General features: G+C 47.5%; 1 protein-coding gene across 4 annotated transcripts in view; it reads left to right on the top strand.

Moving 5' to 3' along the window:
* TNC (tenascin C) overlaps nucleotides 1–16483 on the top strand; it is a 72095-nt gene that overhangs the window by 20717 nt on the left and 34895 nt on the right. For all 4 annotated transcript variants that reach the window (XM_032130602.1, XM_032130604.1, XM_032130605.1 and 1 more), the window contains exons 2-10: nucleotides 3630–4222; nucleotides 5178–6398; nucleotides 7668–7931; nucleotides 8907–9022; nucleotides 9103–9259; nucleotides 9849–10118; nucleotides 11141–11326; nucleotides 12040–12129; nucleotides 12766–13029. In XM_032130602.1, the coding sequence (XP_031986493.1) occupies nucleotides 3760–4222; nucleotides 5178–6398; nucleotides 7668–7931; nucleotides 8907–9022; nucleotides 9103–9259; nucleotides 9849–10118; nucleotides 11141–11326; nucleotides 12040–12129; nucleotides 12766–13029 (3031 nt within the window). In that variant the 5' untranslated portion in view covers nucleotides 3630–3759. The remainder of the gene's footprint in view (nucleotides 1–3629; nucleotides 4223–5177; nucleotides 6399–7667; nucleotides 7932–8906; nucleotides 9023–9102; nucleotides 9260–9848; nucleotides 10119–11140; nucleotides 11327–12039; nucleotides 12130–12765; nucleotides 13030–16483) is intronic.

The raw sequence follows: 16483 nt of genomic DNA on the forward strand, positions 1-16483 counted from the left end.
AAAGGGAAATATTCATACATTACCTTTGCTTAGTATTCCCCAGGAGTCGGGATTCCTGGGGCTTTTTTCAAGATTGATTGAAAATTTCCTATTAAGAAACAAATTTCTAATTAAATGGAAAGGTCCTGAAAAAGTTCTGATGCCAGGAGGGGGGCGAGGGGAAGGGGGGAATGTCTAAACAAAGAAATAACCCATTTTAATAACATTTTTTCAGCTTTTGACAGCCAGATTGTGATGTGCTTTCAGATCTTCAGATGAAAGGGCTGCAGTGGAAATGAAAATTATTCCTTCCCTTTGTGCAACTGACAGTCCATCTTACTTCCACCACATATTATTACGTGTATCACCAGGCAGTGATCAGGTTTTTAAGGAGTGCTTTCTAGAAATAGCCTTTTTCTGCTCTTTGGTTAAAATCTGACTTTTAAAGTTACTGTTTATATGACAATTTTTTTTTTTTTAACCTGAATCTCCTTTTGCCCCAGCTGGTACTGCAGAGATGCTATGATTTGCTTCTCAATTCATAATCTCTATTTTTTAATCAGATATTTAAGATGTGTGAGAGGCCACAACACCTTTTCTTCTTATTTATATTGAGGTTGTACTTGGGGAGCAGGAGAGCAGGAGATAACTCTGCCCAAGGAGGGTGGAAAGGTGCCAATGATCAGATGGGGAGGACATGAGCTCCAGATTTATTGTCCTGCATGACAAGCAGAACATTTTGCAGACCATCCACATCATCGTTGCCAGGATTTTTGTACTCAGGGTAGCAGGAAGACCTGAGGGCACAGCTCATTAGGATGAGTGGTGTTCTCTATTAGACAAAATATTTGTAAAAATAGAAATACTCTGGGTCATACAAACCTACCTGAGAGGTATCAGACATCAGCCAGCTCCTCTGAGAGACCACAAAGCCAAACTCATGCTGGGAAGGGTCATCTTTTGCCAACCCTTACTGCAAGACTTTTATGTGCCCCTAAATAATCCAGCAGTTGATGTCTGCAAAGAAAATATTGAGAGGATTTCTCCAAGAGGCAGCTTTAAAATACAATCTACACGAGCTGTTTGGAAGGGAAGATGAGGAAAAATGAAGGGACAACAGAGCCTGGCAGTCACTGTGGCTTCATTTCTCTGCTGCTTCCGGGTGGTCCATTGTGGTGGGAGCTGTTGTTTGAGGAATTGGGGTTGGAGAGAAGGGTGTCCTCTTTGTTCTCCCTGCCAAGACCATGGACATGTATAAATAATTGGAGGAAGGTGTCTGGTTTTGTAGATGTCAGACCCAGGAGCAGAGCTCAGCTAATGCTGCTGGGCCCTTGGCAGATGGGATGGGAAACACCTGATGGGGATGAATTAAATTGCTCAGGCATCACACCAGGTGTCAAAGCATTGGGGTCACAGAGCAGGCACGGAATGCTGCTCCTAGACCACCACAACGTTTCTCCAGAAACTTCAAAAGGACATCAGCCAAGACACATTCATTCTTCCAGTATCATCTATGGGCTGAGAGGTTTGGCTGCCTCTAATGCAGCGCCACTCAAAGTTCTGGTGTTCACGTGGATTTCATCAGTAGTGAAGGTGACAATGACAGTGGCTCTTTCCAGAGCAGGTTTTTCATTTTCCAGGCATATTAAAGAAATCAGTTTGTACCATCATTAAGTGATTTGTCAGCTCGCACCGGTCAGCAGCAGAAAAAAGTGCAATTTCCTTGGTTTGGGAATGGCCCATATTCCTGTAGGCTGGGATTTACAAAAGCCATAAGGAAATGGATGCTCAACTTTCACTAAAATTCAGTGAGAATTAGATGCAGAGCTGCCTCCAGTTTGTTCCATTTTCCATTGGTGATCCATCTGTCAAGCTGCTTTTGCCTTTAATGACTACTTGAGGGTTAGGCACCAATTTTGGCTGTAATGACCTTGTCCTGGGGCAAAAAGTGCATAGCAGCACATGGAATTGCATGGGAAGCAGTTTGCAAAACCCAGGTGGGAGTGCTCGAGACCAAAATCCCACTTCAAATACAGTCCTGAACATGTTTCATGAACTGGCAACCCAGTTTAGAGATTGAGTCAGAAATGAGACCTGGACCATGTCTGTCTCTGTTATTCTTTATTAACAACCTTGTGATCTCTTCTGGTGCAGGCAGGGCTTGCAGAAATATTTGAGCAAACGGGGTAAGTGTTAGAAATGCCTTAAAGCTGAATGGTTTTCCGTGACAGGGAAAAAGCCTTCCCTTCTGCTCGTTTAGTTCTGATTTATTCTCCAGTTAAAAGGGGCGAAGTTTGCCCTTTGTGAGCTCAACGTTGCCTACAAAACCCACTAAACTTCAGTGAAGTGTCTGATGTATGATTGTCATTCCCTCACAAAAGCAGCTGGGATAGCACGGGAAGAACAATCCCTCCATTTTGGGGCAAGCAGAAGGGTGGAAGAGGCTGCTCTCTCATCTGACAGATAAATTAGCATCAAAACTATGATGTTTAGAGAATAAATTGGTGTTTCCTCCATTACTGGCATTTCATAGCTCACAACCACTGAAAGCACAGTCACCGATCTCACCATTAAACCCAGCCGTTCTGGGAGAGGGAAGGAAAACAAACGTTGAGATGACATTTATTAAGTGTGCTTGTTCAGACAGTCCATTACTGCTTTGGCTCCTCTCTCTACATGCTGAGGGGTTATCCTGCACAGAAGTCAATGGATGTCTTTCCGCTCCCCTGGCTCACTCCACTGAAAAGGAACAAGCACAGACTGAGGAGGAAGAGGAAATATCGGAGCTAATTGAAAAGAATGAGGTTCAGGAAAAGCTGTAGAGCCCAGCCAGGTGCTTGTAACCATACACGAGTTATTGTGTTAAGGCTGAGGAAAGATCAGACAGTGGGAAATGCTGCCTGGTGGAAAGGGAGATTGGCCGCTAAAAAGGCATTTTTACACATGTAGTTTTATTGCTGTCTCTGTCGTTGGAGTCTCAGCTTCTCTTGTGTCTCACTGCTTTTATACTGAAATATCCCTGTGATACAAGCACTGACACCAGAACCTTTCACCTGCAGAGAGCTCCATTTATCTTCATGCTCAAGATAAATCATCACATAGTGGAACTTACTATGGAGCTACAAGCCCTGGAGTTCAGATTCCGCAGCAACTGGAGTAATTTAAAACATATAGAAAAGGGATGGAATGAGCTGGTGGTGTTGATGCACCTTTTGACAATGTGTCAAGCTTCTTAAACGGTCCAACCTTCAGCAAGCTTCAAGCAGTGGAGGGGTGAAGGAAATACAGAATTTAACATTGGTTAAACCACAACAGAACATGTATTTATTTTATTTACCTCTGTTTTCAGCTGAGCTGAGACTCAGCAGGTGTCTTTGCCCCAGTCTTCTGCTTGAGGCAGTTGAACTTTCTACAACACCCTGTATTAGCTCTAACCTGGAAATAACAGCAGCTTTCTTCATGTCTGCTGGCATTTGCTTCAGAATCACAGAGATCCTGGAAAACCACTGTTGTTATATATCAGAGCAAGCTCAGCAGCTTGGGTGAAGTGATGGTCCTGTTCTCTGAGGATGCAGCACACGAGCAGTGTCACACCTCCAATAGGTGGTGCAGCTGCAGTTCATCCCTTACACTGTTCCTTCTTCTTTTAGGAAACAAACACACCGGGAAAGAAAAGGATATCCAGCGTGGTTTGACCTGGCTCTTCAATTTCTGCTCCAGATTACCAAGGCCAAGCAGACCTAAGACTCTCTCAGCCTCGAAAGGGAACCGGGCACCACAATGGGACTCCCCAGCTGGGTCTTGGCCTGCGCCATCCTCGCTTTGCTGTCCCAGCACGTCACTGGGGGACTCATCAAGAGAATTATCAGGCAGAAGAGGGAGACTGGGCTGAACGTGACCTTGCCAGAGGACAACCAGCCTGTGGTTTTTAACCACGTCTACAACATTAAGCTGCCCGTTGGCTCCCTCTGCTCTGTGGACCTGGACACGGCGAGCGGCGACGCTGACCTGAAGGCGGAAATTGAGCCCATCAAGAACTACGAGGAGCACACGGTGAATGAGGGGAACCAGATTGTCTTCACTCACAGGATTAACATTCCCCGCCGGGCTTGTGGCTGTGCAGCTGCCCCAGACATTAAGGATCTGCTGAGCAGACTAGAGGAGCTGGAGGGGCTGGTCTCCTCCCTGAGGGAGCAGTGTGCCAGCGGGGCTGGATGCTGTCCTAATTCCCAGGCAGTAGAAGGTAAGGCAGGCTGGGGAGCTGCTCTTGGGGGAAATTCTTGTGCTGGCTGTAGATGTTGTTTAGAGTGATACTCCAATCTGTTTCAAGAATGAGCACAAGTCAACCAGTTAAATTTGAAACGTAATCAAAACTGGGAATGTGTTTGGCCAGCGTGCAAGGTACATCCATTCACAGTTCCACCGCTTTACAGACCTGTGGGTCAGGAGTTGGCCTGGGACCCTTTGTAGCTGTGGCATTGAGCATGGATGGCACTTGGGCATGGTGACAACCTGTGTCAGAGTTAAGATTAAAACTCACACAGTCCAAGCTCTTGGCTCCACTTTTTGTCCCCTTGAGGAAGCTGCCAATGTAACCATTTTTGCTTCCAAGTTTTCTTTAGTAGAGACCAATAAAAATACGGCAGGACATAAGGCAATAGACAAGCACAAATAGTTATAGAAGAGGGAAAAATGTGTCTGTCTGGTTGATTTTTAAATTGAGGGAAGGGGTTGGTCATGCAAGAGAAGAAACACAAGTCTTCTTCAGAGTGATGTGTCCCTCTGAGCTCAGAGTGGCCTCCCAGTTGCTGATACAGCGATGACACAAAGTGCTGCCTGGCTTTTTTGTGTTCTGGGGTGAATGGAGGAATGATGTTTCATGGTGCATGCCCTAATGAAGCAGTCAGGAAAGCTGCTCAGTCAATGGAAGAGGATTTTGAGAAGGGATGAGGAATCCAGCATGCTCAATTGCCAAGTCATTGGCAGGGGCTCTTCCCTGGCATTAGAGCAAATTAAAGCTTTCCTGGTAAAGTAAATCTAGCTGGAGGAAGCAAGAGATATTCTCATTTAAAAACTTAAAAAACTGATGTCCTGTAGGGAACTAGCAAACTCAGAGTCCTTTTAGGTCATATGTGCCGCGCTGGCCTAAGGCATCTTCATGCCAAGGGAGTAATGAGTTTTTGGGATCATTGGTACAGGTCGCCTGGACACCACACCCTATTGCAGCGGGCACGGCAACTACAGCATCGAGATCTGCGGCTGCGTCTGCGAGCCGGGCTGGAAGGGCCCCAACTGCAGCCAGGCCTCGTGTCCCTCCGACTGCAACGACCAGGGCAAGTGCGTGGACGGGCTGTGCGTGTGCTTCGAGGGCTACACGGGCCCGGACTGCAGCCAGGAGCTCTGCGCCCAGGGCTGCGGTACCCACGGGCGCTGCGTGGGCGGGCGCTGCCTGTGCCACGAGGGCTTTGTGGGTGAGGACTGCAGCGTGCCCCTGTGCCCCCACAACTGCCACGGCCGCGGGCGCTGCGTGGACAGCGAGTGCGTGTGCGACGAGGGCTACACCGGCGAGGACTGCAGCGAGCTCATCTGCCCCAACGACTGCTACGACCGCGGGCGCTGCGTGAACGGCACCTGCTTCTGCGAGGAGGGGTTCACCGGCGAGGACTGCGGGGAGCTCACCTGCCCCAACAACTGCCACGGCAACGGGCGCTGCGAGAACGGGCTGTGCGTGTGCTACGAGGGGTTTGTGGGCGACGACTGCGGCCAGCTGCGGTGTCCCAACGATTGCCACAACCGCGGGCGCTGCGTGGGCGGGCGCTGCGTGTGCCACGAGGGGTACCTGGGCGAGGACTGTGCGGAGCTGCGGTGCCCCAACGATTGCCACAACCGCGGGCGCTGCGAGAACGGGCAGTGCGTGTGCCACGAGGGCTTCATCGGAGAGGACTGCGGGGAGCTGCGCTGCCCCAACGACTGCCACAGCCGCGGGCGCTGCGAGAACGGGCAGTGCGTGTGCCACGAGGGCTTCACCGGGGACGACTGCGGCCAGCTGCGGTGCCCCAGCGACTGCCACAGCCGCGGGCTGTGCGTCAACGGGCAGTGCGTGTGCGATGAGGGGTACACGGGCGAGGACTGTGCGGAGCTGCGCTGCCCCCACGACTGCCACAACCGTGGGCGCTGCGTGGAGGGACAGTGCAAGTGTGACAATGGCTTCACAGGAGAGGACTGCGGAGAGCTGGCCTGCCCCAGCGACTGCCACGGGCGTGGGCGCTGCGTTGACGGGCGCTGCGTGTGCCACGAGGGCTTCGTGGGCGAGGACTGCCGGGAGCGCTCCTGCCCCAGCGACTGCCACAACGCGGGGCGCTGCGTGGACGGGCGCTGTGTCTGCGAGGATGGGTACATCGGGGATGACTGCTCTGATGGTAGGTGCGATGTCCCGCTGAACTGCTTCCCCCTGGGCCATCCAGCAGCCTTGGAGGCTCTCTGAAGCTTTTCCATTAGAGCTGGGCCCTCTTGCTGCTTTTCCAACATAGTCCAAACAGCAGGATCAGAGATGCAGCAACACCAGCAGATTTTGGCATCCCTGAATTGTCAGGACGAAGCAGTGTAGCAGTTTCTGGTGACTTTTGGTCGTTGCCACGACAACAGGCCGATGATGGTGTTGCAGTCCCTTTGTTCTCTCTATTTCTGTTCCCACCACAATGTCACTGATGCTGTAGCCAACACTGGCTGGGATTTGTTACCATGACCCTTCAGTTTCTCATAGCACCTCTTGATGCCAGAAAAAAAAGCTGAAAGAAGTTGTTCTAGCTAAGGGGAAAAGGGACATGTTCCAGAGTCTTCTTACTCCACATGTGTGTGTGTGTGTGTGTGTGTTTATATATATATGTATATATGGAGCTGTGTATATTAGATCTGACAGAAGCTTAGAGGAAAATCATGAGATCAGCTGGAGTGGAAACTTAGGTATAAAGTCACATGCTTGGTTTCCCAGGACCACTGACTCTATGGAAATTGATAGGAAATTCTGGCAGCCTGATAGTGACAGGCAATACACCATAAATGAGGTCGTTTTCTTTAGTAGATCCCCGGGGAGAAATTGGGAAACTAAATTTTGGTAGAGTAATCAAAGAGTACTTTGGAGTTGGGAACACTATAAAAGACAATGAAAAGCCTTTAAAAGAAATTCCCATCTTTCATCTCCTCCTTCTGAAAGATGCCTAAGCCCCACTTTGTGATCTTACACAGGCAAATCTATTGTAAGTATTTACTCAAATAAAAATATTTTATTTTACTTTGGAAAATCTGTGCAAATCCCAGGACTTGTAGCTCTACATTCACGTGCTGCTGGCAGTTGAATTAAACATCTGAATCCCTCGGGACCCAGCTACAGCAGTCTTGTGCTGCAGCCATGAGAGGAGCAGCTGGAACACAGTCAGCCAGAGGTTGTGTGCAAGTGTGAGAGCAGAAATTGGCCCGTGGGTTCTGGAAATGTCTGTAGTCTCCATCAGCTGAGCATTCCTTTCCTCAGCAGCTAATTTGTGGGACATGCCTTCCCCATTCCCTGTGTGCGAGATGAGCCTTAGGAACCGCTGCTGGGAAAATGTGAAACTGGGCAAGTCATTATTTCCTGAGCCTTGAGAACTTCTTATAACTTCACTTTGGCTTCTTTTTCCCTCTCCCATTCCCAGTGTCTCCTCCAACTGAACTGACTGTGACCAACGTGACGGATAAAACTGTCAATCTGGAGTGGAAGCATGAGAACCTCGTCAATGAGTACCTCGTCACCTACGTCCCCACCAGCAGTGGGGGCTTGGACATGCAGTTCACCGTGCCAGGAAACCACACAGCCGCCACCATCCATGAGCTGGAGCCGGGGGTGGAGTACTTCATCCGTGTCTTTGCAATCCTTAAAAACAAGAAGAGCATTCCAGTCAGCGCCAGGGTAGCCACATGTGAGTTTAATATTTCCTGTATTCATCCTTTTGTCTATTTCCTTTGCATCCCTATTTTGGGATGTTGCTTATTTTGTATTTTCTATTTTCGGTTCCTGTATGTTGACTTGCATCCCTTTTTTGGCTGTATTTATTTTGCATTTTCTATTTTCAGTTCAGACTTGATCAGTATTGATTTACATCCCTTTTTCGGCACATTAATTCTTTTGGTTTTTTCTACTTTCAATTCAAATGTTGGCCTGGAAAAAACAGCCTTCTGCACTTTCATTTTCTACTTTTTTCCAATGCCAGGGACTGCGTTAGAAGCACAGTTCACAAGCTCTTCTGCTCTCACTGTCTCTCAATATGGGGTCTTTGTGAATTAAGGACCTTAGCTTCTTTATTATAATGCACATTTCTTTATTATAATGTGCATTTTAAAATTCTGGTAAGTCTTCCTGAGAAAAAGGTAAAAACGTAGCAGCATGTAAATGAGCAGTATGAAATCACTTGAATTCAAACTATTTTGGCTAAAATGGAGGTTATATTTGTTTTGCATCTTCACTGTTTTACTGCACCTTACCTTTTATCTGCCTGTCTGTCCTTCTGTTGTTCATCTTCCCTTTTGTTTTGTGCACATCCCTGTCATATCTAAACATCCCAATATCAAAAGATGCTCGCCTTCTGTCACTGAGCTCATTTCTAGAGAGCTGGGGCAGGATTCAGCTCTCCTGACTGCCAAAGTCCACACCAGCCTTCTTTCAAGAGGACACAAAAAAGAGATTTCAAGGGTAAAATTCTATTCTAAGATGACATGTAAACCAGCTCAGGAAGGTCTCTCCAAAGCCACAGTAACTGGATCTGAGGACAGTTTAACCACCTCAGCTGCAGATCCTACCTGGCAGATATTTCTAGTGGTGGAAATATGTCCCACCCCAGTGCCCTATTTATGGGAATTTGCTGTTCATGTGAGGATATCCCTTTTTTCTGCCACAGATCTGCCTGCTCCAGAAGGTCTGAAATTCAAATCTGTTCGGGAAACATCCGTCCAGGTGGAGTGGGACCCTCTGAACTTTTCTTTTGATGGCTGGGAGCTGGTCTTCCATAATATGGTGAGGAAGCACTTTCACATCCAGAGTGAGAAATCCTGGATTTTTATGTTTGTACTCACTGATTGTCCCATGTGTTCCAGAAAAAGGATGATAACGGTGACATAACCAGCAGCTTGAAAAGGCCAGAGACATCCTACATGCAGCCAGGTTTGGCACCTGGGCAGCAGTACAATGTGTCCATCCATATAGTGAAGAACAACACCAGAGGACCAGGACTGTCCAAAGTCATCACCACAAGTAAGCACAGATCGTATTTGGTCTGGTTTTAGTTGGCCACCAACAAAACATCTGCAGTTTGGGGGTTTTTAAACAAGAGAAAGTCAAGTTCTACACTGTAAATTAATGGGGGGGGGGAGGGAAGTAGTGGAGCTGCTAATGAAGAATACATGAGGAAAAAACAATTCCTCTCCACATTACCTGTTTAAAGAAGAAAGGAAATTTATGTCCAGCTAGAAGGTAGCAGGCAGTAGGCACTTTATTCCTTTTTCAAGATGTACATCAGCAGGAACTGAATTCTTACTAGAATTCCTTTCATCCTGGTGATATTTGCATGAAGAGTGTACGAAGGTGGAGAAGCTCTTAGAGCTCCTGCTCATCTTTCCTTTGGCAGCTTCTGGTGTGAAGGAGTTTTGATGGATTTGCTTCTGATGGATTGACTCCATTTGGAACCTAAAACTATAGGAAGAAAAGGAAGAGAGTAAATGAGGATACTAACTTTAATTTTGCTCTGAATCAGCAATTAAAGGCAGAAGAATGTGTGTGTGCTTTCATGGCAAGATTTCTTTAAAAAAACCCTTTTTTTTTCCTCTCTTTTGCTTGGTAACAGAGCTTGATGCCCCCAGCCAGGTGGAGGCCAAAGACGTCACCGACACCACCGCTCTCATCACGTGGTCCAAACCCTTGGCTGAAGTTGAGGGCATAGAGCTCACCTATGGCCCCAAGGACATTCCAGGGGACAGGACAACCATCGACCTCTCTGAAGACGAGAACCAATATTCCATTGGGAACCTGAGGCCGCACACAGAGTATGAGGTGACGCTCGTCTCTCGTCGAGGGGACATGGAAAGTGACCCTGTGAAGGAAGTCTTTGTCACAGGTAAGGGGCTGGGAAGGTGACACAGGCACCACCCATCCTCCTGTGCTGTTTGTGTCTTGTTGCTGGAGTTGGCAGTTACTGATGCACACAAAATCAGCCCAGTTTTAGAGGTACATGAAAGTAGAGAATGATTTCCTGTGCCTTTTATGCCTTGTTGGCTCACCAAAATGTTTAGACCCCCCCACAAGAAGCTAAACGTATTTTAAAAACAGGAATTAGATTATTGTCTCTTCTACCCTAAATCCCTACTTCAAAAAGCAAATTCCTTGGGATCATTTGTCTGAAGAGCTAAATGTCTTCAATAGTTCTTATTCCACCTTATTTCTCTTTGCTTAATTAGTTTAGAAGCAGAGAACTGGTTTTTTTCTTCTTCAGTTCTGTAAATATTTCCTGTCATGCTTTTATAAATTTACTGTGCTCCTCAGCAATCCTGGGAATGTTTTTGGAAAGTGTGGGTCCTTTAGCAGGTTATCAAGGCTTGATGCATTAAGGGAGCTGAGAATTGCATCCCTTTTCATCATAAAATACAGTTGTTATTTTGGAGCAGGATTTGAGGCTACAGTAGGTGTGAAAAATGAAAGCTCATTGAATTTCTCTATAATATTCACCTTTTTTTTGGAGACTTAGAGTTCCTTCCAGCCACGAATGCAAGATGTTACTGAACAGAAATTCTAGAGATGACCAGTTCTTTTTTCTTTTTTCCTTTTGAAAGCTGAGGTATTTATAAAGAAAAACAGTATTTTCATCCAAATATATTTTTCCACAAGCCTGTTCTGTAATAAAAACTAATTATTACAAGTGAAAATGTTATTTTTGTCTCAGGAGATAAATTTCTTGCACTGAAGCTGGTGAACTCTGCTTTTCATGCTAAAGGAACTCTGGCTGTTGTATTTAAGACATAACAGGAATCATGTGAGAGGAAACTTTATGGGTCATTTCACCTCCTGAAAAGCACTGTCACAAGAGACTGCGGTCAAAGAGAAATATTCCTAATTATTTCTTTATTGCTTGGTTGATTCCAGACCTGGATGCTCCAAGGAACCTGAAGCGGGTGTCCCAGACCGACAGCAGCATCACCTTGGAGTGGAAGAACAGCCACGCCAATGTCGATAATTACCGAATTAAGTTTGCCCCCATCTCTGGTGGGGACCACGTGGAGATCACGGTGCCCAAGGGCAGCCAGGCCACAACCAGAGCTATACTCACAGGTAGGGGAATGGAGAGATTGTCACCGATGTCACATTGCACAGGACACGGAGAGCAAATGGGCTTGTGGTCACTACATATTGGAGGTACAAACAGAGGTTCCAAGTGTTAAATTCGATGTTAGGAAGGAATTGTTCCCTGGGAGGGTGGGCAGGCCCTGGCACAGGGTGCCCAGAGAAGCTGGGGCTGCCCCTGGATCCCTGGCAGTGCCCAAGGCCAGGCTGGACATTGGGGCTTGGAGCAGCCTGGGACAGTGGGAGGTGTCCCTGCCCATGGCAAGGGGTGGAACAGGGTCTTTAATGTCCCTTCCAATGCAAACTATTCCATGATTCTATGATTTTGAGTAGACCAAATTGAATTAAAATCCGTGTGAAATGGATTTACACACCTGCAGATGGATAACCAGCCAGCAGAAGGTATGGAACCGTTTCACTTCCATGTGCATCCCTGAATCCAATGAGTCTGTTCCCTTAATTCTAAGCAGCTTTGTGGAAGCAGCTTCACATCCTGAGCTCAAAAGGTATTTTCATGTGCTAGGAGTGGGATTGACTGGTGCCAGTCTGCAACTTGTCAGCTGGAGGGTCAACAGAAACCTCAATTCTCTGCATAGAGGAAAGCAGATCTCTTACCTTGTATCCATTCAGCCTTCCTTACTCCAACAAATGCCTGCAGGCATATTCCATGGACAGGAACTCATATTCTCCTCATCTCATAGGTTTGAGGCCTGGAACTGAATATGGCATTGGAGTGACAGCAGTGAGGAATGACAGGGAAAGTGCTCCTGCTACCATCAATGCTGGCACTGGTGAGTGTCCTGATCCCCTCTGTGCTCTGGAGGTGGCAGCAACTCAGGTGGAACCACTCTTTCCTTTCTAAGAGATGCTGGAAGAGATATTTTAGGAAGTTCTTGATTTCATTTTGCTACATTTTCCCTCAAGGAAAAGAAAAAAAATTCCCCAAAGGTCCTGACCTCTGACTTTGACTTGTTTTTCCTGTTCCTCTTAATGTTTTGGGAGTTTCATCTCCAGGTGAGCTCCTTAATGATAATTACGCTTACACTGATTACTGTGCCCATCCTCTACCCATGAGGGTTTCTGGCAGGAATGGTGGTGGTGGCCAAAATGTTGATGTGACAAAGAGTAGTTGCAGTACTCCTGACTGACCTTCCAATCCAGAATTTTTCTCACAGTATCCCCCTTTTTCCAGGCAGATTATCTGAAGGCTTTGCTTCTGCTTCTCAAGTGTAAGTGGGACAGATTTGTTCTGGTTTTGTCTGTAAAGGAGAACATCCTCATCCTTTACCCATTTCAAAAGGTCCCGAAGGTGGGCAGACCTTGAGCTGCTGCCAGACACCCTGTGGAGATGTTACTCTGCAGATGCCTGAAAAACTGTCCCAGAACAGTTCAGAGACACCTCAACTTTGCCTTTTTTCACCCTGTAGATCTCGATAACCCCAAGGACTTGGAAGTCAGCGACCCCACCGAAACCACCTTGTCCCTTCGCTGGAGAAGGCCAGTGGCCAAGTTTGACCGGTACCGCCTCGTTTACACCGGTCCCTCCGGGAAGAAGAGCGAGGTGGAGGTCCCTGTGGACAGCACCTCCTTCCTGCTGCGGGGGCTGGATGCAGGCACGGAGTACACCATCAGCCTGCAGGCAGAGAAGGGCAGGCACAAGAGCAAACCCACCACTGTCAAGGGTTCCACGGGTGAGTAACAGCTTTTGGTAGTCACTGGGCAAGGACTAGCCCAGGGATAACTTCACCTGATTTTCTAGTCCATACCTGGGGAACCTTCTGCAGAGCAGACACAGCTCTGCCAGCATGAGAGACTGAAGGGTAGCTCTGTATCTCCATCCCTGCTGTGTTCACCTCCATGTTCCCAACGATTTCTTGCTCATCCTTTGAGAGGCCTCACAAAGAACTCAGCCACTGGTTCTGCATGGATGTGGAACTCATCCTTTGTTTTAGACAAGGCTGGGTATTTTTGTGCATCGTGTCTTCTAACGTGTTTTGCTTTCTACAGCCAAAAAACTGAGAGGAAGAGCAACCAGAATGTGTTTAACATTGTTTGTTCCTGCCTAATTGATTCTCTTCACAGGAGGCCATCATCGCTCAGCAGGGCCACTGGGGCTCTGCTGTTGCTGTGTTTCAGTGTTCTCATCCAAAAGTGGGAAAGGCTCCTGCCCCAGTCTGGTTCCAGCCACCATTTGCACTGGCTACTGTGACTTACATTTGTCTGTTTCTGCCATCTCCATTTGTGCAAACCACTCCCACTGACCAGTACCAGAGGACTTACTGAACAAGATTTTATCCTTTGTAAAATCTTGTTCAATAAGTTCAATCTTTGAAACACTTTGACCCAAAGTTTGTTGCACACAGAATTATATCTCAGTGTAGAACACAAGTCCTGAACCTTTAGGTTTCTCAGCCTAAATCCTGTGAGGCAAAGTTTTAACTGCTCTAAGTGAGCAGAGACAGTGAAATCAGGATTAGCTGGACTACAATTATTTGCCTTAGATAGGATATCAAGGTGTTTATCCTTTTCTCCCCAAAGACCATCTGCCAGACATTGTGGATTTTACAAATTAATAACTACACAGCTTAAATGATCAAAGCTGGGTTCATATCCCCTGGCAGTATTCATGCCAGCACAGCCTCTGAATGCTTTATGGAGACAGCAATCCATCAGAGAGCTCCATGGTCCGGAAACCATCAGTCCTGAATGAATTGTTTGATGCCTAAGTCAGGCCTGTGTCCAGTGTGGGGAAAAATTAGGAAGCCTTGAGGCACTTACAGAAGAAAGGAAGCTGAAGGTTTATGTGGCAGGAGTAAGCAGGCTGCAGTTTTCCCAACTTTCTCTGCTGGAAGGCTGAGAGGTTTCAAAGAAGTCTGCAGTGCTGGTGAACAGGCAGAAACAATGTGCTGTGGAATCTCACAGCCAGCACCAGCTTCCAGAGCTTCACAAGGTGGCTTCTTTTTCCTGGTTTGCCTTTTTCTTTTTTCTTTTCTTTAGAAATACCTTCATCTGGCCCCTGTATTTGCTTTCTGTCTTTACTCAGAGCACTGGTAAACAAAGAGGGCTCTGCAGTGGGCTCCTGGGAGCAGCAGTTGACATAACCTGGCTCTGTGACCTTTCTCCTGCGTAGGAATGGACAAATCCAAACACAGAGCACAGGGAGCAGAAATTCTCTGGAAGCCTGGGCAGTACAAGACAAGTGGTCTCTTCAGTTTGCTTTTCCATTTACCCTCAAGACACTCCTCTTTATCCATGTTCCAGCACTTGGGAGGTCCCAAGCCCTCAGGCTAAGCCAAACAATCTTGTTTTGCCCTCTCTCGCAGAGCTCTGAGGGACCTTGGGTCCATTGCACCGCTGGGGAGAGTCCTTGGAGCAGGCAGGGAGAGAGAGAAGGGGGAACTGCCAGCAGCACAGGCAGGACTGGGCTGGCTCTTTGTGGTGGGAGGAGGAGACAGTGCTGCTGCTCAGAGGGTCTGTGCCACCCCTGCTGTTCAGCCAGAGACTGCAGAAGGGCTGAGAGCTTTTCTTTGCAGCTTCCTTTGCTCCTGAACATTGCCATTTTTTCATGTCACGCTCTTCCCATGCTCTTGGTGGTTCAGTCAGGCCAGAAGGTGTTCAGGACTTTCCCACACATCATTTTTATTTGCTTGCATAGTGGATTTTACAGCACTTGAGGGTAAAACTTCCCTTCAGCTCCAGAGCTGGGAATCTCCTGTTGGAGCCTTTTCTCCTCTCCCACACTCTTCCTACTCTCTGTTATGTCTATCAAGTCTCCCTACACAGGCAGCTGAAACATTCAGATCTCCTGAACCTCTAGCAAAGGACACATCACAAAATCTTCCATAGTGTAGGACAGCAGCCACCATGGCTGCTGTCTCTTCATAGGAATGAAGTGCAGCTCAAGTGACAAAGTCTTTTTGAACTGATATCCCTGATCCTGCACTCAAGAGATGGCAAAGATTACAGAGTGAAGTTTACTAAGTTTTGCTGAAAAGGAAAGACTGAATATTTCACATTTCCATTTGCTTGTTTGTCTTTGCAGCTCTACAGTGTAACCCTAGTGCAGGCACTGAGTCCTGACCCAGAGGAGCTCCCTGGCTCTGGGAGTTTTCTTACTCCAGAGGCTTCAGGGATGCAGGGGAAATCCCTGAGGGACCTTGTGGTCCCTTTAGTGTCTCATGGTGTGTGAATAGAGGAGCCTGCAGCAGTTTTGTGCTGGAGTACATGGAAGTGTCACAGCTGAGCCCTTCCTGCCCAGACACCCCCTGGGTGCTGGGATTGACAGCCTCCAAACCAACACTGCCTATAAAGTCAAGGTGTGTGGGTTGGCTGAGAGCAGCACTCTGCTCCTCTGGAAGCTGTGGCTGCAACAGGAAACTCCTTTCTGATATTAGTGAAGGTATCACAAGGGTCCCACCCGGCATTGCACTGAAGTTTGACTCAGAAATTAAAGAAAATGACGCATTTTAGTCCTTGGAGGGACCTTGGCTTGAGAACGTCCCAGCAGAGCAGCAGCTCATCTATAGGGCGAGCACGTAACCCAGCTCTGAGCAGCTCAGCACTCAGACTGCAGCTTTGTTCTCTCCAGCTCTGCTTCTGGAACCCTGCCTGCAGAGCACAATGTGGGGCCTGGAGCAGGATGGATGGCAGTACATCAGGGCTGAGGGGCTGGGGAGATAAATGAGTGAGCATTAGAGAAACCAAGAGCCAAGCTCAAATTCCTCTGCTGAAGGACCCAGATTGTGCAGCAACTGTTGATGAATCGTGGATGTGATACTGTCTTGCCTCTGGAAGTGAGTTTGTACAGCAGAGCATGGCTTGGAGAAGTAACTTTTCCATTCTGCTGAATGTTTCTCAGAAGATTTATGCTGTTTATCAAAGGCCCTTGTCCGTGTTGTGCGTCAGCCCCTCTTCTTCTCCTGGCTTCTCCAAGGCTCAGACTGCACCACCCTTTTTTATACAAACTCAAAGAAACATCAGCAAGAATGATTAGGTGAGCCAGTTCCATGCGAAAGCGCAGTACTGACCACTGGGAAACTAAACTTGCCAGGGAATATTGTCCATTTGTTCAGCTGAGTCCTCTTCTCAGAGCACCTGGAGCCTGAGTTCAGGATGAGGGATTTTAGTGGTAGCTACTCCAGTATT

The sequence above is a fragment of the Corvus moneduloides genome, chromosome 21, assembly GCF_009650955.1.
Source record: "Corvus moneduloides isolate bCorMon1 chromosome 21, bCorMon1.pri, whole genome shotgun sequence".
NCBI lineage: Eukaryota > Metazoa > Chordata > Aves > Passeriformes > Corvidae > Corvus > Corvus moneduloides.